At 39.0% G+C, this 24,159-nt stretch overlaps 1 protein-coding gene across 4 annotated transcripts; it reads right to left on the reverse strand.

The window, feature by feature from the left end:
• Nucleotides 1-557: 557 nt before the first annotated feature.
• KRT222 (keratin 222) lies at nt 558-9,368 on the reverse strand. Of its 4 annotated transcripts, none has more exons than XM_082706071.1 (6): nt 9,166-9,368; nt 5,939-6,067; nt 4,970-5,190; nt 3,367-3,443; nt 3,055-3,190; nt 558-2,653 (listed from the first exon to the last, which is right to left on the reverse strand). In XM_082706071.1, exons 1-6 carry the CDS (start codon nt 9,259-9,261, stop codon nt 2,425-2,427), a joined length of 888 nt encoding a protein of 295 aa, XP_082562197.1. In that variant the 5' UTR covers nt 9,262-9,368; the 3' UTR covers nt 558-2,424. The 4 variants fall into 4 exon arrangements, with proteins under 4 accessions (XP_082562197.1, XP_082562200.1, XP_082562198.1 ...); XM_082706074.1 differs by having other exon boundaries at nt 5,939-6,063; nt 9,166-9,353; XM_082706072.1 differs by having other exon boundaries at nt 9,084-9,174.
• Nucleotides 9,369-24,159: the final 14,791 nt, after the last annotated feature.

The following is a 24,159-nucleotide window of genomic DNA, read 5'->3' on the forward strand; positions in this document are numbered from 1 at the left end:
GTAGGCAGGGTAGAAATATTACCAAGCACCGCATTTCCTATTGTTTTCAAGTGTGAAATTGAGGCCTAGGGGGACTCAAGTGATTCCTTCCTGCTCACATGGAGAATTAGTTACAGCACCCGGGGTTAAGGATCCTATAAAATTGTTAGTAACTGGAATTACTCTTTGCTTTTGTATTTGTATGTTAACATACACAAAAATCAGAGTGAAGAATATTAATTTCTACTCATCCATAAAATGAGGATAGAATCTTGTAGCCCAGCTGTCAGGATTAGAGAACATGTATGAGCTTGCTCAGGAAAGTGCCAGGAGCAGAATAAACACTTAGCAAATTATGGCTATTATACTTTTCCCAGGGTGATGCGATTGTTTTGATTCTCTTAATTAGAATATATCATTTATTAAACTGTACCATTCTTAACTTTTCTTTTGCAAAAAAAAGTATAAAAACTATTTTCTGTCTATGGTTGCAGTCTTATTCCCCAAGGGAACTAACAATATTGGAACAATTAAACACAATACAATGTATCAAACTCAAATAAAATGCAGCTTTGGAGTTCATGTTTCAGGTTTTTTTTTTATTGTAGTGGTATCATTTACTTTGGTAAATTCATATCCCGATTTAAAATGCCCCAAAACAAATAATTTTTTTAAATAAATTCAAGTACTGTATTTTAAAATGTACATGTTATACACACAAGAGCTGCATAGCGGAATTACTATAACAAGCAATTATGATGCCCAGTACTGTTCTGAACACTGCATGTAGATTATACTAGATATTGTTTTATTATGATTACTGTTGCTTAGTACAGTAACTTTAGTACAATAGTTTATATGATTGCATTTTTCAAAGCATTAATGAAATTAGTAGTAGCATAGCATTTAACTAATATTGAATGAAAACACTGTATAAGATGTATTTTAGGACAGATGCTTACACAAGAATAAGCATTTAACATGCTATTGTATCCTTGACAAAACAAATCATCCCTTTTGCTAAATAGAATAAGAGAGGCTGAAAGGAATCTAAAGGTAATTGAAAAAGAAAATTTAAAAATTTTATATCCCTGCATTATGTTAAAGATGATTTAACATAATTTTCTCCTGGTTAAAATATATATTTTGTTCTGAGTGAAATGAGAGAGAGATTGCAAAGACTGGTAATGAAAATGCTAACTGAGCTGTAGCCCTTTGATGATACTTTAGCTGGGAAAAAGTATGGTAAGTTGTACTCAACTTTTTTTTTTTTTTTTTTTGCTTAGAAAAAAAGTGATAGCCTATAAATTTCTAATGTTTTAAAACAGGTATTTATTATTTAAGGTCTTAAAATAAATAAATATGCCTGTATTAAACAAATTAAGTTGTTTAAAAAACTTTGCAACAGTACTTGTCTTATTCACAAATAGGTTTTCTGTCCGTATTTATTACAGTTTGAACAATTTAAAAATGGAAATCCTGCAAATACTCATCACTTAGATAACAATATTGTTCTCTTAACTCACATAAATGATTGCAAGAAATATTTATAATACTTTTACCTAGTATCTTACCTAATGCTCACATTGGATATTCAAATTAGTCACATTTAATTTTACAGAAGGAAAAGTTGGGATGGTGAGATTAGAGAACTCTATTCTAGTAATGGTAGCAACAAGATTTTCATCTTTTATTTGTGCCACTGGCCTTCTGATTTTTTGTGGGGGAGGACACAACCTTAAAGGTCCTTGAATAAAGTAACTCTTCGGAAAACAGATCATATTACAAAAAGCTTTTGGATGAAGATTTATTTAATCATCAGATTAGCCAGGGGTGTGTTCTATAGTTTGTTTGGAAGTGCTTGTGGAAAGTAACTCTTATTTTTCTAAGTATGCAAATGATTGTCTCAAAATAAAAAAAAAAAATTTTTTTTTGATATGTGAATAGTGAGTCCTCTTTAAAAGTTTGTTTACAATTGCTTTCTTTTTTAAGTAGAAAAATCTTTTTAGCTATAACCAGTCATGGAATAACGATGAATAAGTCAGTGTGATTCTTAATATAATACAATCATACTTAAACAAATTGTTCCTTTTCCTTAGAATACTCAGCCACTGAGTGAAATTTCAAAGACTTTTAACCAAGCCACCTTAATGCTTATAGTCCCTGATAAAATTTCAAGAGGAAAAGAACACTATTTGGAGTAAACAAAATAGAAACCATACTGAATTTCTGATTTTATTTTGAAGCTCCTCTTCTTCAAAGAATGCATCCATAATTAGATTCAGAGAAATTGTGTCCCTTCCTGTTTGTTTTCTGAAGAGAATCACACATTAATCATTGCATACATACTTAATAACTTACATTTTGGGACAGAAAGCAGTCAGCATGGCCCACCTTGGTCCACCCTAATGTCATTTTCAAATCAAGTCAAGTACTGTCGTTGGATTAATTAGCTGCTGATGGAGGTTTGATAGAGGGGATACTGCATGATCTTCTCATGATAAGCCTGACTTCTATATCTGGTAGATTATCCTGCTTAGTCTGTAAACACCCTTCATCAGTGGCTGCTAAATGAAGATCAAATCGAAGAGAAACCGATTTTTTCCTTAATCGAGGGTTATCTTTAAAGAAGGAGCCTTCCCATTCTTTAATAACTTCATCCACCTTCTCTGTCCTGAAATGATACAATAAACCTTTCCATATGAAGAAGTATGGATCTATTAAAAATATGTAATATGGATTCCACATAAAAAAGAAATCAAGAAATTGATGTAATTCATAATTGACACATTTTGAGTTATAACTCACAATTTACATTGTGGAGTTTATAATTTACATACTTTAAAAATCACACAGGTATAATTTCTAAGGAATTCTATGGAATTTCATGTTTTGATTATATTTTTGGAAAAATGGCGAATTAAGGATTGAGTACCCCTATATCTGAGTTTTGTTTAAATATATTTACTCATGTCAGAGTTAAAAAATAGCATATTAAAATTATGTTTGAAAACACGCAAAGATTACTGAAGTTTGCATGTGTTTATTATTATTAGTCAAAGTTATTTTACTTACTGAATAGTGCCACGAGCCTCAGTGCTCTCCTTCACAATATTTCCATTTAGTATTGCCTGTTTGGTCACTGTTTCCACTTTTTCGTTCTCATACTTTTGTGGGAGCTTCGTTGAAAAAGATATTTCATTTATAATGGCTGTGAAAATGTTATCGTGAAACGTTAAACCACAGTGTTGAGTACTAGTCACAGTTGATTCATATGTCAAACTTCTTTCAAATATTGCTTGTTTTTGCTACTTTATAGTATTTAGTTATAATCCTTATAAATGACACTTTATTTTTTAAGTTTGTTTACTTATATCAGAAACTCACCTGAAGGTAAAACAAAGCCAACTCTACTTGTCGAAGGTTTTTGTTCTTTTTTCTCACCTTGGATACAACCATAATATCTGAAATTGGAAAGAATTATATTATAGAAGCAACACTGTGTTAGCATATAATTGAAACAAATGCTCACCAGTAAGAGAATGGATAAAATGTAGTGTATTTATACAATGGAAATTCTATTTAACAATGAAAATAAATGAACTAAGGGTATACTGTTTCTTTATGATGAATCTTCTAGTATACCACTGAGTGGGAAAATTGAAAGGTAATTTGTAGCTAATTTTATAAAGGTTAAAATAATAGGCAAAACAATTTCATATTTTGTTCAGAGATATATATACATATTAGTAGAAAGGAATGTTTATGGCAAATAAGCATCAGATTCAGGAGCCAGGTTAGACTAAGAAAGAGAATGGGGTTATGGGATAGGGTTAGGTGCCTGGAGTGGGGGTGGGGAGACTTCAGCAACACCACAAATATTTCACTTCTCAAGCTGGGGGAAGTGTGTACATGAAGTTCATGACATTCTTGATATTTTCTTGTATATCTTAAATATAGCATAGTGAATGTTTTAAAAATTGTATTAAAGGAATATTAAAGACCACTTTTCAACATCTTCAATGATTAGGCATTAAATAAAATCCACAACCACTTATTTTATTTAACAAGACATTATATGTGTGTGTATATTAACATACCTCTGTTTTAAGCACTTTACAAACAATCTATTCAATGCTCACAGGAATCCTATGAGGTGGGTAGTATCATTCCCATTTTATGGATGAAAAAATCGAGGCACAGAGAGGTTTGGTAACTTGCCTGGTGTCACTCAGCTAGTAAGTGGTAGATTTTGAATTCAATCCATGTTTTTCAAAACTTTAATAAATGTCAAAACTTATTATAGGTTAAAGCAGTTTCATCTAATTTTGTAGAAGACTCAGAATCCTGGAGCAAGCAAGAATAAAGTTTTCTTTCTATGGGAACATGGAAAATTGGAGGATGTCCTGTGCTCAAAGCCATGTGATCTTTTAAGTGATTGCTGATTATGAAACTGAATTAGTAAGAATTCCTCTTTTGTGATATTTTGATACTTTTGTTATCAAGAAATCCGGAAGTCTTTTAAATCATGTATTCAGAACTAAATTATTAATTTTGGCTTTTGATCTGTGGTGGGAGTGGGCCCTGGGTGGGGGGAATGTGGTAATATGTGCATTTTCCAAGCTTTCTTTGTGGGTGGTCCATAGAAGGCATTAACTAATTCTAAAAGAGACAAGGAAAATGAGCAAGTCCAGAAAGGTCATTCTTGTAGTGATTGAGAATTATTTACATTTTCGCTATAGGTGTGAAGGGCTCTTTGTTGTAGCTACTGTCCCTGACTTCGGCCATTCTGTTCATAATTTTGGGAGGCTGGAACTAGTTCTTCCACATATTCTTCACAATGTCTACTAATCCTATTTTGCTGTAGGAACCCAGGGAGCATGCCATGCTGATGATGGCTTTTTAGACGTAATTTCTCTACCTCAACAAAGACAGAAGCTCTGTATTTCTGGTCAAGTGACCATTAACGACTGCATATGGGATTAGGTACCTGATTTCTTCCTTTTCTAGGAGGCGGCGATAAGTGGCGATTTCTTGTTCTAGCCTCATCTTCGTGTTGAGAAGCATCTCGTGCTCTTGAAGCTGCTTTTCAATGCCCCGCCTTACTTCCTGCAGCTCTTTTTCTAGTCCTTCAATCACGGCCTCTAGGTCTTGCAGCTGCATCTGGTAATGTTGCTCACTGGCGTGTAGGGAGTTTTCAAGGCCTCTTTCCTATTTTATATAGACTTTCATCAGTGAAATCAGTGAGACAAAATGTGCTGCTGAGATCGGATTTACAATGTCTCCATTCTATCGTGTTCTTTCAAAGTTTGCCATAATGGTATGTCACTTATGCAAAAGATGCTTCCTTACAACTGTGTGGAGTTTGCAAATGAAAAAAAAAATTGTATCTAGATAGCTAGAGAGCTTAGTATTTCAAAGGAATCTCGTAATAATTCTTATGGCCAAAAAAACAAAACAAAACAAAACAAAACAAAAAAACCCTGCAGTGTGAGTGACTTATCATTCTGATTTATTTGGCTTTTTAAAAATTGGAAATATAGAATATTGAATGTTAAAGCAGAACAGGCTGCTTAGAAAAGGCATTTTAGGAAGGTATTTAAATATTTTTTACTATTAGAAATTTTAGGCATGGAGATAGAAGACTCCCTCCCCGCCCCCCGCCCCTCCCCCACCAAGGCTATATTCTCCCAACTGCAGCAATTAGAGAACCCTAGGATGATAAGAAAGGATTACTTCCTTTTTATAGCCATGAACTAGACCTTGAACGAACTGAGAATAGCAATGGCCATGATGGGGGTGGGGGTTAGTTGAACTAGGACCAGGGATAGAATTCTGTGGCCTTGCTTTTCAAGTTTCTCTCTGTAAGGTAAGGGGTATTATTCCTTTCTCTCTTTCTCTTTTAATCAACAAATGTCTGGGGACTCAGTGGGCCAGTCTCTTTTGAGCTCATTCTCACCACTGCCTGGAGAGACTCAATTTCCACTTGCAGGTGGTGCCACTGGCGTCGCGCTTCCTTGAGTTCTGCTCGAGCTGCCTTTAAAGCCTCTTCATCTTTGTCCATTTTTTTGCTCATATCTTCTTCTAGCTTTAAGTAAGCCACCAGCCACAAGAATAACAGAAACAAAGAGCGCTCTTGAAAATGAGACCTTTAAAAGTCATCCTAGAAACACAGCATAGGCGCCTCATCAGTTTTTCTTTAAACTGTTAAATTTCAAAAGTGCGTCCCAGGGCTTAGTTACTCATTAGTCAGATAGGGGAGCAAGTGAATTGCTTCAGTGTTCTGAGACACAAAATGAACCTCAGGCATTTCTTCCTAATATGATAATCTATGAAATGCAGAGAAAAATACTTCTATTAAATGAAAAGTACCATTTTGGAGAATCTAAGTTTGAGGCCTCTGATTCTTAACTTTCTATTATTTATGACCTTATGAGAAAGATGGGTTGAAACTTAGCTATTATTTCCCCTGTATTTTCTTGTAGGCTGCTTTGTAAAAGCAGATAAAGTTATGTATCTGAAACCGATCAATTCTGGAACTGGGCATATGGACAGAGATTAAATACTGTTGGGAAGTTATATTATGAATAATTTAGAGAATTAGGTTATCATAGGCATTAGAGGCTCTAAAATGACTTCCGTAGAAGGAGAACCCCCAGTCAATTTACCTTATTTAACCGATCTTTTTGGAAAGCATGTTAATCTTGGGTATCTGGGGAAGTAGCCAAAATTACATCTTTAAAGATTGTTTTCTAAATGTCATATTAAATAACAAGTGGAATATGTTCTATTTGGCTTTGAATGTTCTTATGCTGATGTTCAAATCAAATGAAAGTATCCTTTGACAGAATTCTCAACATTTGGTCCCAAGAGCAGCAGAGGCAACGTATGGAATTGACTGTAGTATTTTGTAGCAAAAATTATAACTTATTAATGCTTTTATAAAAATGCATTTTGCAATCACAAATTTTAATTTGATGGTACAATAGATTTTTTTTTTTTTTTAAAGAAAGCACTGCAGTAAATGAAAGTTCACAAAGTTTAGGGCAAGGCATTAAAGAACAAAATTCATACATCTCTTTTGTTTTGTTGTATCACTTTTTCTTAGTGTTAAGTTGGCAAAGTTAAGCAGCAACACTTAGCAGAGCAACTACAAAAGAGAATGTTGAGAATGTAGCAAATAGGAAAGCATAAGAATGCTTGTATCTGCTGGTCTTTTGGATTTTGTGTATGAAACCAGCAGCTACATTTATGTGGTAGCTAGATGTTGAAGATGGTCCCCAATGACCCACATCTCCCCAAATTCATGTCCTTGTGTGGTCCCCTTCTGTACCAAATCTGGGTGGACCTTCTGTCTTGCTTTAGCCAGCAGAATGTGGCAGAAGTGCCAGCTATTGCCCTAAACCTCAGGAAGCCCTGACAGCTTGCACTCCTGTGCTTTTGGGGAGCCTTGGGCCAACATGTTAAGAAGTTTGGACATCCGGCTGGAGAGATTGCAGAGAGGCCAGATGGAGAGAGACCCTGAGGGGACCCAGAGAGAGAGAAACAGACCCAACTGTCTCAGCTGAGCTGGCCTTCCAAAAATCCCCTGCCAAGGCACCAGACACGGGAGTGAGCCACCTTGGATGTCCCAGCCCAGCTGTGCCCCAAGATGATTACGGTCTCAGCCAATGTCATGCACAGCGGAAGAATCACCCCCACTGAACCTAGTCAACCCACAAAATCATGAGAGAATGTCATGGTTGTTTTAATCCACGAAATTTGGGGGTAGTTTGTTCTACAATAATAAATCACAAAAAGCTTATGTTTCTTTATTTTATAATAATGAATCAGGCTTCCCTGAATTTATTCTGACATTCCGAATTCTTTGGGGAAAAAAAAAAACCCAACTTCTAAAGTAGATATATGTTAAACAGACCCTAAACAAAACTTATAGTAGCCTTGCCTTTTCCCTTTAATTTGCTAATTTTGGCATTGTGACTTACAAACTAAATAACTTGTATTGGTACCATGGCCAAATAAAATGTTTATTTGGTTTATAATTTTCAAAAATTATCATCTAATAATTTTTTCCTTTTTCTTTACAAAAGGTGAGTGAACTATTCCAATACTTAAATATCTCAGTGACTTTGCTTGATCTAGGATATTGATCATTCTTTGTGAAGAATGAAAATATTACCTAGAGGTAAAATTTATATTGTCACCGAAAATGAATTGTTAATGAAATAAAGTCCTATGATTTCCTAGAAATATTTTTTTACTTTTGGTGATTCTTCTTAAGTTCACTCTTTGCTGTATTTGGGTGCCTGGAATAGAATTTGAACTTAGATATAATAGGTAAAACAACCCCCAAACCCAAAAACCAACCCTGAATTTTTAAATCTTCTTTCTAAAATATTTGTTTGTGCATTTAATTTAAATGTTTGAGATCTTAATTAATTGCTAAATGCATTGTCACTTTAAAACAAAGTAAGTCTATGAAATTAGGATTTAGCCTTTATTCAACTGGGCTCTCCCTCTTTTTAATACTAAAATATTTCATGACTTGTACTGGAAATAAACATTTCTCATCTTGTAGTACAAAAGCAAAAATCTGTAAGTGGAGAGTCAGTATCAATTTGGGGGATTTTGATTCTCCCAGTTTATATCACTGTTTCGGAATGCCACCTTCACATACTTCGATAATTTCTATTTATAACAATCTGGTATAAAACTGATGACAGAAACCTTTCAGAAATATTTTATTTCGTTTTATCTCTACGAAGTGAGCAAGCTAATACATGTTACCATAAAGCTTGCCATTTTAAAGACGTTATTGAAACATTCTCTATAAATAACTCTGTAATATCTTTCGAAGGGTATTTGAAATGCCTCCTTCCTGAAGGATGGCAAAAAGAGGTTAGAGTGCCCCATTTTATTGCATGTTGGCCCCATGTTTTGTTAATGATAGGAACCTCACCACTGATGTAAAAATCATCAATTGACATGAATCAAACGGCCACATAACAGTATAATCCCAGCGTTTCCCCGTGGTCCCAGTCACATCGCAGTAAAACCTAAATTCCTTCCCCAGTAGACGCTGCATTGAAAAGGAAATACTGTACCTCAGAGAGGCCGGGACAGGAATTGGATAGACAGGGATTGTCTCCTTATCCTGGAAGGTGCCTGTCTGTATGAAATCATTACCTGGATCCTTGTTGAGAGCACGGTCTCTATCTGATTTCTCGTGAGGAGCTTTTCATAGTTTGCCCTGATCTCATTGAGTAGCTGGGACAGCTCCATTCTTTTCCCATCCTCCACCTTGGCTAAGTGAACCTTATCGATAGGATGAGTCGCTGCGGCAGAGCCGGTCTGTCTGCGTCGAGCAGAGACCGAGCTCCGCGGAGCCTTAAAGACGCAGAGCTCCCTTTTTCCAGAAGCACCGAAATTCCCGTGCTTCCCATCAGTTATGCAAATAGGCAGATCCTTTTCTCCTGCTGTCCTTGGTAGAGTAGAAGCCTCAGACTCTCCGTAAAGGAACAGGAAAAGGAAAACCTCCTCAGCATTTCTGAATTGGTTCTCCATAAAATTGAGCGTTTGAGGGGTGGGGGTGGGGGTGTCCTCTTACCTTGGGTGTGAAGAAAATTGTTTTTTGTTTTCCCCCAAGATTCTGCATGGCAATTAATGAGGGCTGAAAACATGATAGCTAAAATTTTCTTTTATCATTTTTCTTGCCATTTGGATTATTTAAACAGAGATGTTGTGGTGGGGCATTAGAAGATGTCATAAATCTCGAATATTTGGACAGGAATTGGGAAAAACTACCATCAGATGAAGCTGACAGTTGTCATTAGCCATGGGACTGACTGTATTTCTCTCAAATGCATACTGTGTGGCTCGTGGCCCGCTGCTGGTCCCATGGCACAGTTTGATGGCTTGAGGTGGGTGGATTCCTGAAGGCATACCCAGAGGAAGCGGCAACTGGAGGTAAGCACTAATAAGCCGTGAGAGCTGAGAGTTAACATTTCCAATACTTTAACAAAGTTGAAGAAATACAACCAGATGGTCTGTATTCAGGGGGTCTTCACTGGGGAAGACTCACTGTAGGGGTTACTCCTTTGTTAGTAAACGTATAGTAAATGACAACTCATATAACATTTGCACAGCCCTCCTAACTTTAAAAAGCATCTTTATGTCTATCATTCCATCTAAACTTCACAATCCTTGTCACTTTGTAGTCTGAAAAGGTGACAAGCCTGAGGCCGGAGGGGTTGAGCGTCTTGCTCAAGGTCCTAGGGCTATGTCGTGGCATCTTTGGGACTGGAACAGTGCCTGCCTCTCTGTATCCATATATTGCCCCATCGGCCTCTGCATTCTCTCTCTCTCCCCACCTAAATTCCTTGTTTACTCTGGCCAGCTGGCTATTGGAAGTGACTGAAATATTTTGGAGAATAGATCTATCGTCATCGTTATTTGTAGAGTGGCTTGGCTGGAATTGTATCCAAAGAGTAGTTCAGGAAATAATCAATCCTTGGCTCTAGTGCTCACAGGACCTTTGAATGTGCATTGTGTTCTTTTAATTTCTGAATTAATTCACTGATGGCCAGGCCAGTCTGTGCTGGGGATTCCTACAGTCCCCTGTAAACAAAGCTGGCCATCCATTGACCCTCCAGAGAGGAGAGGTTCTGGTCATTCTTGTCCTTTGTTTAACCTGATCCATGCCTCCTCCACCCTCCCCATCAGCCACAGATGATTGGTCTAGAGATGAACACTTGACCGAAGGATAACCAATCCATGAGGCAGAGACCTATGTGGTAGCCTGGTACAAAAGCTCTGACTAGGGGAACCTAGGTGGCTCAGTGGGTTAAAGCCTCTGCCTTCGGCCCAGGTCATGATCCCAGAATCCTGGGATCAAGCCCCCACATTGGGCTCTCTGCTCCGTGGGGAGTTTGCTTCTTCCTCTCTCTCTCTGCCTGCCTCTGCCTACTTGTGATCTCTGTCTGTCTGACTGAAGAGGGTCACTTATGATTACCAAGGTCAAACTGATCCCCTTTCTCGGTTACTGCAACAGAGAAATACGAAGAGAATCAGGCACTTGGTAGTGGGAAGAGAAGCAAGAGAGTAAAGAATTACAGTCACTATGTAGCTCCTGCTCATCTCTGTGGGAAGTACAGAAAGTTGAACTAGATTCCACAGGCTGGTCCTGTCAATTCGCATTTTAAGCAGGACTCCCAGATATTTCCTATGTACCCTAAAGCAGTACTTTCCAATAGAAATGTAAGGCAAGCCACAAATGCAATCCACATACTAGAATTTTAAACTTTCTAGTAGCGAAATAGAGAGAAACAGAAACAAGTGAAATGAATTTTAGTATTATACTTTTCTTTAACCTGATATAGCCAAGATATAATTATTTCAACTTGGAATCAAACTAAAATATTACTGAGCTATTTTACGCTCTTTATTTTTGGTAGTCTCTTTGAAAGCCACGTGGTGGGGAGACAAGAGGAAGAAGGCATTACAGAGGAAGCAGTTAAAAAGAAAAGTGGTCTGGGTCAGATGGTGGAAAAGCAGGCGATGAAGATGGGGTTTTATTTGCCGGTTTATGGAAGGGGAAGTCCCATGGTTGGATTAATTTGGAAATAGTGCCAAAGATTTCAGAGTAGGGACACCTATGAGAGAAGACGTATTAATGAAAAAGAAGGGAAGTTATTTTAGAAGTTCGGGGTAACTGGAATCTGGAAGCTGAATCTGAGTAACGCTGTAGGAATAGAGCAGAGGGAGAGGAAATGACCTCTTAGAGCTTTAGCAAGGGACCGCTATTTACAAAGGAAGGGGAGGGAGGGACAGAGGTGACTCAGGTTTGCACTCTCTGCACCTAGAACCTCAGGGATACAGGGAAGACAGGAAGATAATGAGACAATTCAATCCAGACCCTTAAAGCAGCAGGATATGGTGGGAAAAGACCAATGGTTCAGTCCCTTCCTGCTGGTTACTAACAAGGCGAGCTTGGGTCAAGTCCTGATGGTTGTTGAACTCTAAGGTCCTCATCTGTGAATTGAGATGAATGATACATTTCTCATGCTACTTTTACGGCTTCTAACATTGTAGATATTTTTGTCGTCATCCTCAGTTTACAGATAAAGACATTGAAGTCCAGTTGACAGCAGAGGCAAGACTCAAGGCCAGGCAGTCCGACTCCCCAGTCTACCCTTCACAGCACAGCTGCTAACTTCTTAATAATCAGAAGTAGAACCCAGGCACAAAATAGAGGTCTTTAAATCCTTGCTACTAAGGGTGGGAGCTGGTTAGAAATGTAAGGCTCTCAGGCCACGTCCCAACCTCCCGTATCAGAATCTTTGTATTATCAAGATACTTAGTTGATTTGTGTGCACACTGAAGTTTGAGAAGTACCGTTTTAAAATCACTGGTTCTTAAATTTGCTGTGCAATGAACTCACTTGGGGGAACTTTAAGAAATAGTGATGCTCCAACCTCCTGCCAGAGATTTGAAGTTATTAGCTTAGGAGGTTTTGCCTGGGAATCAGCACTTTTAAAATTCCGCAGGGGAGTTTAATAAGTAGCAAAGTTTGACAATTATAGCTATACGTGTTACAAATGTTTCCTTCTACTGGTTCCCCATCCTGCTTCACCCAAAGGAAATGGGTCGTTAGTACAGGTGTAGTAAGACTAGTCGTTAAACTAGCAATGGCTGGTTTATTCATGCTGTGACTGGTGCAGATCTGAGTCAGGTAGATACGACATTATGCCTTGTTTATTTTTCTGTAACTAATCTTTACTTTGAGCTCCCGTTCTGTAGAGGAGGAGTACTTGAATCTACTCAATTGGGTTTCCTGCCTTTTCTCCAGATGTTGCATCTAAATTTCAGGGAAGTTCGGTAGGTAGGATCAGGGCTGGTCAGGATGGTCCTTGATGTCATCTCGTCCGTCCAAGTCTGTGTTCACTAAGTCAATGACTGTCCTTTCCCTTTGTCCTGTTCACGTTATTGGGGGAAACAATTAAAAACAATAACTCCCAACCCAGAAAATCTTTCTGCAAAGGGAGAAGAGAATGAAAACACTTTTATTATTGGATAAACATTAAATCAGAATGGGAGACACAGTACAGAGATTGCAAAAAACAGAAAGAAATCTCACCGTTTTGTGTACTTACAACCCATGCATCCCCGTTCTCAAGATAAACAATAGCTAGTCCTCAAGTAGGAGGACTGGATGTAGCAGCTGCTTTTAGGCAACAGGCTTGAACAATGGAAATTAGAAAGGGCCCATGGTAACCACCCATCACTGAGCTGAATACAGACAGGCCCATCAGACGACCCACCTCAAAAGATCCGTAGGCCCTAACCTACCAATGGGTCCAAAGATCCGTAGGCCCTAACCTACCAAAATGGGCTACTTTCAACCAGGCATGGTTATCAACAAGCGGGCAAAATTTCATAGTCCCCATACCTCCTCCCTTTCCCCTCTAAATACAGCTCCCACCCACTGCCTCATTGCAGATGCCTTTCCTTTGCTGCCCTGCCCACTGCTCCCTTGTAGTGTAGTCAATCAACTACCTCCTTTGTTCTGCCTCAGGTGAATCCTGGCACTGGCCACACCCCCAGCCCCCACGCTCCTGACTGTTGGCTCACATCTGGGGGCCCCCATCCGATTGATGGGGGAGAGACACCACACTCGACAGCCCCATGAGTCACACATAATTCATCCAGTAATTTGGTGATTTTCCCTGGTTATGGGGTGACCATCTGTGTTCACCAAGAGGCTTCACATAAAGGAAAATTACCCTTTATAACAGGATGTAGTTTGGAGAGAGGCTCCTACCTCCCCATGGAAACAGACAGGACTGTTTTGTTCTCAGGTCCTTGAGGAAGACCTTCCAGGTCAAGACCCTCCAGGTGGCACATGGGTCAAGGGCTTATTTCGCTTTTAAATAGATTTACTTACATTTCAAAGAGACCGAGAAAGTATTTGCAATTACACGGTTTCTGAGGTACATGCTCTCAGAGAGGGGGAGTTGGTGTGTCTTCCCTTGTTTTCTACCTGGAGCCCTAGGCCTCTCCTTTCTAATTTGCTTTTGCCCTCACTGCCTCCAGCTGCCTGCCCTCTTGCAGACTCCCTTCTGGGAGGAGAGCCTCGGAACCATTCTGCTGCTTCCGGGTGCCACGGCAGGGAAATAGCGGGTAGGTTGTGGCCCCATCTGCCCAGACACACTGCTCAACCCAAACCTATCTGGCCCTCGTCCGTTTCCCAGGGCCACAATCCAAGAAGCAGTCCAGTCCCCAACTTCCCTCCCGTTTTGCTGCTTTGCAGGGGCTCGGACTCAGAAGCAAGGCCTGGGGCTCCCCTCCCAGGGATCCTCCTGTCTCCTTTCTCCTCTCTCCCTCTGGTCCAGAGAAGCTTTTCTCTTCTTGAGGGTTCTAGTGTAGGATGGTTCCAAGACCTGTCTGGTCCCTGAATCCTGTGTGTCTGGCACTGAGACAGCCGGCAGAAAATGTGTGTGGAAGGAATGATGTTTCTTCTGTACCTTTTGACTCAGTCCTGAGTCCTCTTCAGTCGAAGACTTTATAAATGGCTTTATTCACTCTCCCCAAAGGCAATGAACAGAGTCACTTATTTGCTCCAAGGAGGTGGGAACCAGGCTAGTGAGGAACTAGCAGGAGACAGGTAAGCAGTTCAAGAACATTACACACCTCACGTTTTGGTGTTTGTAAATCCAAGGGTCAGGCACGCACCCATCTACCATCTTGGTGGATTTTTGCTGGGTGATATGAAGAGATTTGCATTAACCTTTGTGGGAAATAACATCTCCCCTGACCCGTTTCTACTTAAGATTGGATTTTTGCTTTAAGGAGGAAAAAAAATACATGGAAAAGAAAATAATGGGCAAATTTATTTTTATGCATTGCCCTCCGGCACATATGTCTGCACTTTTAATGCAAGGCACTTGGGCCTCCTTTAAAGAACTTAATTTTGGGCGCCTGGGTGGCTCAGTGGGTCAAAGCCTCTGCCTTCAGCTCAGGCCGTGATCCCAGGGTCCTGGGATCAAGCCCCATTGGGTTTGCTGCTCAGCAGGGAGCCTGCTCCCAACCCTCCCCCGCCCCCCTCACCTGCCTCTCTGCCTACTTGTGATCTCTGTCTGTCAAATAAATAAATAAAAAAATCTTAAAAAAAAAGTACTTAATTTTGTTGTATACAAGAGCCACAAATCTTAGTCCATTTAATGTTTTATCCTACGCATCGAAGTGATCAGGTTTTATTCTAACAAGCATGCCAGATAGAACTGATGGCAACACGTGTTTATATTAAATGGATTTCTTCTCCAGGCAGTTGTAAATAAGAACCTCTTTTTTTTTTTTTTTTTAAGATTTTATTTATTTATTTGGCAGAGAGAAATCACAAGTAGACGGAGAGGCAGGCAGAGAGAGAGAGAGAGGGAAGCAGGCTCCCTGCTGAGCAGAGAGCCCGATGCGGGACTCCATCTCAGGACCCCGAGATCATGACCTGAGCCGAAGGCAGCAGCTTAACCCACTGAGCCACCCAGGCGCCCCAAGAACCTCTTTTCTTTAGAGAAGACATCTCAGTCCAACTGATCTTTTAATTTGGGTGAGAATCCCATAGAGCTGGGGTATTATTTTATTTATTAAGTGTAATTTCTTCAGTAGCTAAAGATCCTGGTTTTTTTTTAATCAATCATGCATTTTAATAAGATTATAGATGCATAATTAGTCAGCAGATAAAGATATATTATTGTTGTTGTTGTTGTACTTGTGAAAAATCATGTTATGTGACAGGCCTTTACTTTTCCTGGTTTAATCCCCTTTTTGTTACATTGTTGCTTTTCCTGCTCATAGGAGCATGCCTCCACAGGATATGGTTTCATCTTGTTTCATGTGTCAGTTAGGAATATAATTAGACAAAGATTTGTGTTGGAATATATCTGTCAGCATTTTCTCAGCATGCTTCAAGGTGCATGTGCAACGGATATGTACGTACAATATGCCCTGCACGTGCATTTCGTACAGAGTAAGTGAACAGGCTACAGTACACACACAGGCCTGCCCTTGGCGGCTACTGACTTCATTCTTTGCTGCTGCAACCCATGGATGAAAAGCCAGACCATTTCCCCAGTCAAGGACTCTGCCTTTGGATCATGTCTTCTCTCGTATCTTCCTACAGTCCTTCCTCTTCCTACTTTGTTCACTGCAGCACACAGTGCTGGTATGCAGACGTTTCATGCTCAAAAATGAGCGCCACCAGGGAGTGAGGGAAATTGAAGATCCCCGTTACATCCAGTTTCAATGTATTGCAAATACATCTCCGTTATACTGGTAGCTTTACAGACTATAAACCCTAAGCGAAACTATTCGGGAAATTCAATTTTCTTTTCCTCATCCCCTTTTCCTCTGGAGGTGACTTCATTAAATCCCAACACTGGAAGGTATAGCTCTTTTTTTTTTTTTTTTTAAGATTTATTTATTTTAATTTTTAAAAAGATTTTATTTATTTATTTGGCAGAGATCACAAGTTGACAGAGAAGCAGCCGGGGGTGGGGGGAGCAGGCTGCCTGCTGAGTAGAAAGCCCAATATGGGTCTGGATCTCAGAACTCTGAGATCATGACCTGAGTTGAAGGCAGAGGCTTAACCCACGGAGCCACCCAGGCACCCATAAGATTTATTTTTATTTAAGAGAGAAAGAGAGAGAGAGAGAGCATGTACCTGAGCAGGAGGAACCGAGGGAAAGAAAATCTCAAGCAGACTCTGTGCTGAGCGTGAAGACTGACGTGGGGCTCGATCTCACGACCCTGAGAGCACAGATTGAGCTGAAACCAAGAGTCAGATGCTCAACCCACTGTGCTGCCTAGGCGCCCAGAAGGTATAGTTCTTAGGCTGAAACTGTGCACCTTTCCACTGGTCCCACCCGAGCTACATTATTTGCTTTGCTTTTCTGATCCTTAGGACAGAGGTATTTGCTGGGTCCCGAGTACAATTTTCTCACCAATTAGACAGGTGTTCCCTCAGCTTCCCTTTCTGTCTTTGAAATACTGGTTTTTCTAAACTCCCCTTCTTTCAACTGATGGCGTTGGCCCTGCTGTCTTCTAGTGTTGTGGATATTCTGCTTTTAGTTATTTTCCCCTCATCTTGGTTTATTCTAAACAACTGAATCTCTTGCACTTGGATCCATCCTTTCTTGGATATTAATCTCTGTTATCTTCTTTTCTCTTAAAAATTTTTTTAACAGGTATTTTTTTTTTTTTTTTTACTTAGGCTCATCTCACGGTTTTCCACTGTACCCAGAAGACCTGACGGGTCTTCTGCACAGTTACCCAAAGGTGTCTCCTAATTCTGCATAACTCTTTTCCTGCATACAGCTGTGAATTTTCTTCTCTATAGTTGGTCTGTTTTTCTTTTTATCATATTCTGTGACTAGTGTTTGATGGTTGATAATACACATGTGTTTATTTATTCAGGACCTTTTTGCTTTTTTACTGAACTTTTTATTTTGAGGTAATTGTAGATTCAGTTGGAAGAAATACTACAGGGAAATCCCACATACTGAGATTCCCCGGTGATACCACCTTAGAAAACTATAGGATAATATTGCAACCAGCCAAACTGTGGGAAGAGCCCCCATGTCCATCAACAGATGAATGAATAAAGAAAATATATTGTATATATATATATACAATGGAGTATATCGAAAGTAATGAAATCTTGCCATTTGCAATGACTGGTTGGAACTAGAGGGTATTATGTTAAGCCAAATAAATCAATCAGAGGAAGACAATTATCATATGATCTCACTCATATGCAGAATTTTAAGAAAGAGGGGCGCCTGGGTGGCTCACAGGGTTAAGCCTCTGCCTTCGGCTCAGGTCATGATCTCAGGGTACTGGGATTGAGCCCCACATTGGGCTCTCTGCTCAGCGGGGAGCCTGCCTCCCCCTCTCTCTCTGCCTGCTCTTTTGCCTACTTGTGATCTCTCTTTCTCTGTCAAATAAATAAATAAAAATATTTTTTAAAATTTCATAAAAAAAAAAAAGAATTTTAAGAAAGAAATAGGACCATAGGGGATGGGAGGAAAAAAAGAAACCAAGATAGAATTAGAGAGGGAGACAAATCATAAGAGACTCAATCACTGGAAACAAACTGAGAGTTGCTGAAGGGGAAGGGGGATAGGTGGATGGAGTAACTGGGTGATGGGCATTAAGGAGGGCACTGGGTAATATATAAGACTGATGAATCAGGGGCACCTGGGTGGCTCAGTTGTTAAGGGTCTGCCTTCGGCTCAGGTCATGATCCCAGGGTCCTGGAATTGAGCCCCTCATTGGGTTCCCTGCTAGGCGGGAAGCCTGCTTTATCCTCTCCCACTCCCCCTGATTGTGTTCCCTCTCTCGCTGTATCCCTCTCTCTGTCAAGTAAATAAATAAATAACTTAAAAAAAAGACTGATAAGTCACTGAAATCTACCTCTGAAATTAATAATATACTATATGTTAATTAACTGATTTTAAATAGACAAAATTTAAGTAAATAAATAAATAAATAAGACTCCCCCCGCCTCACCACCCCACAAAAAAAAAAAAAATGGAGTCTCAGAAGAGATACATCCAGACTTTTAACAAAGAGACATTTTGCAAAAGAAATTTTAGCCATACAAAAATTTTTTAAAAAATTTATTTTCCCAGATAGAAGATACGATCTAACCTTGAGTATTAAATGAATGGCATTTAAAATATATAGATTAATAAAAATTTTATTTCTCCATATTCTTTAAATGAGGTTCAAAATGCTTGGTAATTATTTTCTCCTTAACTAAATTGTGAAATTCTCAAGGGCACACAGTGCGTGTTTTATATTTCTTTGGAACCTGCCCCAACTCCCACTAATTTAATGGGTTTTGCCATTAATCCTTTAGACTTGATGTTCATTTAATGCTTTTGACACATGAGTGAATATCAGAGTAGATAGTCTTTTATTGACTTTATATCTTGTCTTAAAAATTAATTGAAGATTGTTAAACTTTTCTCAAAAATGTTGAGAAATGTTCATTGCAAGGTTCAGGTTTGTTTGGATTTCTTATTGTATAACCAGGAGAAGCGTTGCTCTCTTAGGGATTACTGTTGTATATTTAGGATAGAATGAGAATCTTTTCCTCTTGGGTGTGGGCTGTATTCAGATTAAAGACACTAATCCAGCATACCCAGCAATTACCCAGTTTAATGCAACATAATTATCTCTATAGATCATATAATTTTATGTGAAAATTGTACTTCTATTTCCGTGAATAATTTTATGCATTTAGAGGAAATGCTGGGATCGGTAGTTTTGACCTTTGAAAATCATCATCTTTGAAACCTGCCCCCAAGCAGCCACAAAACTAGCCATCATGCTCTGAATGATATGTTCATTGAAGTTAGCAATGTTGGAAAATTCGGGAAACATTTCCTATTCTCTTTGATAAATTCTCAGTGTTAATCTAGAGATTGAGTAAATCAAAACCCCTTCTTTTCAACTATATGATTCTATATGATAACTTTGATAGTTTAGTTATATTACCTTTTTACTTTTAACTATACCTTCACATTTTTTAGCAATCAATAAGTTTGGAGCTGGGACGCCTGGGTGGCTCAGCTGGTTAAGCGGCTGCCTTCAGCTCAGGTCATGATCCCAGCATCCTGGGATCGAGTCCCGCATCGGGCTCCTTGCTCAGCCGGGAGCCTGCTTCTCCCTCTGCCTCTGCCTACCACTCTGTCTGCTTGTGCTCACTCTCGCTCCTCTCTCTCTCTGACAAATAAATAAAATCTTAAAAAAAAATAAGTTTGGAGCTATTAAAAATAATCTGGTATTAAAAATGTGCATGGGGGCCCCTGGGTGGCTCAGTGGGTTAAAGCCTCTGCCTTCAGCTCAGGTCATGATTCCAGGGTCCTGGGATCGAGTCCCACATCAGGCTCTCTGCTCGGCGGGGAGTCTGCTTCCTCCTCTCTCTCTCTCTCTCTGCCTACTTGTGATCTCTGTCAAATAAATAAATAAAATCTTTAAAAAAAAACTGTGTATGATTCAGGGGCACTGGTAGCTCAGTGGATTAAGCCTTTGTTTTTGGCTCAGGTCATGATCTCAGGGTACTGGGATTCAGCCCCACATTGGGCTCTCTGTCTGTCTCTGTTTGCTTGTGATCTCTCTCTGTCTGTCAAATAAATAAATAAAATCTTTAAAAAAATTTTTTTAAATGTGCATGATTCATTTTCTGATTTAGTGCTGAACACAGTTGCTGACTTCCTCAAGACTGTAGTCTTCTGCAATACTGTACTCCTTGGTGGTACAAAGTGTTCTGAAATTAGTGAACATTTTTTGTTTCTTTTCATTTTTTGGCCCCTCAATTTGACGTTTGTTTTTCTTTGGCTTCTTATGCCACTGGTCTATTCAGTTAAAAAAAAAATTAAAGTTTAATACATTTTAAGATGTCTTTTGGCTTAAATCTTAAACAATTACATTTGGAAATTAATGAACTTTCTGAAATTTAGTCCAGTCCATATGAAAAACAAAACTGTTGGTAGGGCCAGAATAGTTGCCCTTCAGTGATTCCACATTCTGCCACACCTTTTATGAATATTTTCACACTGTTGCCTTAGGAAAAATTCATTATACTAATCCATTAAGCTTCAACTCCTTCTTAATTGCTTTTTTTTCCCCCCAAGTATCTCATCTCACCAGTGGCTCAGTACATTTATCATTGCTGACTCCTGAAATGAAATTAAATTTGGTGATAGGTTGACATGCAGGTATGACAAGCTCAGTTACCCTCAAAAATCATTACCTTTGAAACTCCTCCAAGTAGCCAGAAAAACTAGTGAGTCATACCTTGGAAGGGATGGTCATTGAAATCAGCATTGTTTGAGAATTAGGGAAACATTTTCAGCTCTCTTTGAGAAATCCTAACTGTTAATCTTTTAGGGTTCACTTTGGTGAATGAATGAATGAATGCATGAATGAAAGGCATTTTTGGTTCATAGTGTATCTTCTTCAACTGTAGTAGATAATAACAACTGTTTTCCAAAGTGTTTGCGCTGATTTATACTCCCATCAGTAGTAGACATTGAGTTCCAGTTGCAGGATATTCTAGTGGCTTCACATCCTTGTCAACACTTGATATTGTCTTTTTAATTTTTGCTCACTGATGAGTATGGACTGTTGTCATATTATTGTTAACTTTAGAGCTTTGTGAGCCTTTTCTTGGCCTCTCTGGCCCTTATTGAACTCTCATCTATGAATTCCCTTGGCACTTATTATCTGTACTACTAATTTTGGTGCTATGTGATATTCTGATGTCATTGAACTTTCTCATGGGTATCTCTTACATTCCAGCTAGATGTTAGCTTCTAGATGGGCATACTTGTTTAGTATCTTGAGTGTTTAGCCAGGCACTTGGCCCAAGTTGACTGCTTCAGACCAGAACTGAAAACCTCAACATTAGACCTCCTGAATTGGAGGTGTACTCGTTTTTGTTAAATTCACAAAGATTTAAAAAACTTCAAAATCAAGTGAATCTGTTCATATGACTTTCTTGTATATAAGCCAAAAAAGGTCTCTAAATATCTTGGTGACATTTCTTGTTCCTGTTGTTAAAAGATCAATATTGTGTGAATGTATCATGGTCTTCACATCTCTTTCAGTCTGACTTTCTAAACATTGCATGGTTTATCCTACATTCACGACCAAGATTAAATGGTCTTTGATTTGTCTTACTTCTTGTTGCTGATTTGTGTGATGCTTCTTAAGCTGGTCTTTGGTGAACATCTTTTATTTGTGATGAGACAATGATAGCCATCAACAAATTCTTCAACAATTGTACTGGAATATTTTTGTTGGTTCTGTGAAAAAAATAATGGAAAATGAAACATCAATTTTATGTTGATGGATTTGAAGGAAACTGATAAAGCATTCCACTTCAATCAAAAGTGAGATAGCTCTTTTATTGGGCACTGATTACTTACTGAATAGAAAGATAAGCATGTAAATCTCATTGATTTCGATCTTTACTTTTTTTTTTTTTTTAAAGATTTTATTTATTTATTTGACAGAGAGAAATTACAAGTACACTGAGAGGCAGGCAGAGAGAGAGAGAGAAGGAAGCAGGCTCCCTGCTGAGCAGAGAGCCCGATGCGGGACTCGATCCCAGGACCCTGAGATCATGACCTGAGCCGAAGGCAGCGGCTTAACCCACTGAGCCACCCAGGCGCCCCGATCTTTACTTTTTTAAAAAAGATTTTATTTATTTTTTTGAGAGAGGGCGAGAGCACAAGCAGGGAAGGGTAGAAGGAGAGGGACAAGCACAGTCCTCACTGAGCATGGAACCCTATAAGGGGCTTGGTCCTGTGACCCTGATATCGTGACCTGAGCTGAAGTCAGACGCTTAACCAACTGAACCACCCAGGTGCCCCTCAATCTTTACTTTTTAAAGTTTCACTGATTTGGAGTGGTTTTGATATAAAGTCCAGCAGAATTACGGTTAGTGCTTTATTATTTGTATATTTACATATATTCTTTTTTCTTTCTAGACTGTCGATTCATCTACAGAGGGACCTGTGCCAGAAACTTGGAAAGGTAACCTACTGACTGCCTTGGCCCACTTACTTAACTTACTCTGTGTCTTAGTTCCCTCATCTGTAAAATGGGGATACTAATAGTCTACCTCATAGGGCCACAGTGAGAACTGAATTGGTTGACATGTATGAAATGCTTGGAACAGTGCCTGAATGATGTGATCCAAATTTAGGAGATGGTTCTAGCAGCAGTATGGAAGATGAACAGATAGAGGTAGAGACAGGTTGCAAAAAAACCCCTCAAAATCCCAAAACAAAAACAAAAGGGTAGCTTTCCAACTTTATTTTGGCAACCCACAAAAGAAATGCATTTTATACTGTAACATCAGTACACAACACCAACTCACACACATGCACATGTATATAATTAAAACAAAACTTCTGTAAAATAATATTTATCATTCATAGCTAACATGGACTTTACTGTTTTGTTTCATTCCATTTAAAAATGCTGACTGGGACCTAATATATTTTTTTAATTAAAAAAAATTTATTTATTTTCAGCATAACAGTATCATTATTTTTTCACCACACCCAGTGCTCCATGCAATCCGTGCCCTCTATAATACCCACCACCTGGTACCCCGACCTCCCAACCCCCTGCCACTTCAAACCCCTCAGATTGTTTTTCAGAGTCCATAGTCTCTCATGATTCACCTCCCCTTCCAATTTACCTCAACCCCCTTCTCCTCTCTAACTCCCCATGTCCTCCATGCTTTTTGTTATGCTCCACAAATAAGTAAAACCATATGATAATTGACTCTCTCTACTTGACTTATCTCACTCAGCATAATCTCTTCCAGTCCCGTCCATGTTGCTACAAAAGTTGGGTATTCATCCTTTCTGATGGAGGCAGAATACTTCATAGTGTATATGGACCACATCTTCCTTATCCATTCACCCATTGAAGGGCATCTTGGTTCTTTCCACAGTTTGGCGACCATCGCCATTGCTGCTATAAACATTGGGGTACAGATGGCCCTTCTTTTCACTACATCTGTATCTTTGGGGTAAATACCCAGGAGTGCAATGGCAGAATCATAGGGAAGCTCTATTTTTAATTTCTTGAGGAATCTCCACACTGTTCTCCAAAGAGGCTGCACCAACTTGCATTCCCACCAACAGTGGAAGACGGTTCCCCTTTCTCCACATCCTCTCCAACACATGTTGTTTCCTGTCTTGCTAATTTTGGCCATTCTAACTGGTGTAAGGTGATATCTCAATGTAGTTTTAATTTGAATCTCCCTGATAGCTAGTGATGATGTAAGACAGGAATCCATCAGAATCCTAGAGGAGAACATAGGCAGTAATCTCTTCAATATCAGCCACAGCAACTTCTTTCAAGATATGTCTCCAAAGGCAAAGGAAACAAAAGTGAAGATGAACTTTTGGGACTTCATCAAAATCAAAAGCTTCTGCACAGCAAAGGAAACAGTCAACAAAAGAAAGAGGCAACCCACGGAATGGGAGAAGATATTTGCAAATGACAGTACAGACAAAAGGTTGATATCCAGGATCTATAATGAGCTTCTCAAACTCAACACACACAAAACAGACAATCATATCAAAAAATGGGCAGAAG

The sequence above is a fragment of the Mustela nivalis genome (assembly GCF_964662115.1).
Source record: "Mustela nivalis genome assembly, chromosome: 17".
Lineage (NCBI taxonomy): Eukaryota > Metazoa > Chordata > Mammalia > Carnivora > Mustelidae > Mustela > Mustela nivalis.

Excerpts from the sequence above, each read along its gene's own strand:
- KRT222 (XM_082706071.1), bottom strand. The coding sequence starts at position 9,261 with ATGGAGCTGTCCCAGCTACTCAATGAGATCAGGGCAAACTATGAAAAG. Across the intron at positions 5,191-5,938 it reads TTGAGTCTCTCCAGGCAGTG|GAAAGAGGCCTTGAAAACTC; the intron begins GTGAGAATGAGC and ends TATATAAAATAG. Across the intron at positions 3,444-4,969 it reads CTAGAAAAGGAAGAAATCAG|ATATTATGGTTGTATCCAAG; the intron begins GTACCTAATCCC and ends TTCCAATTTCAG.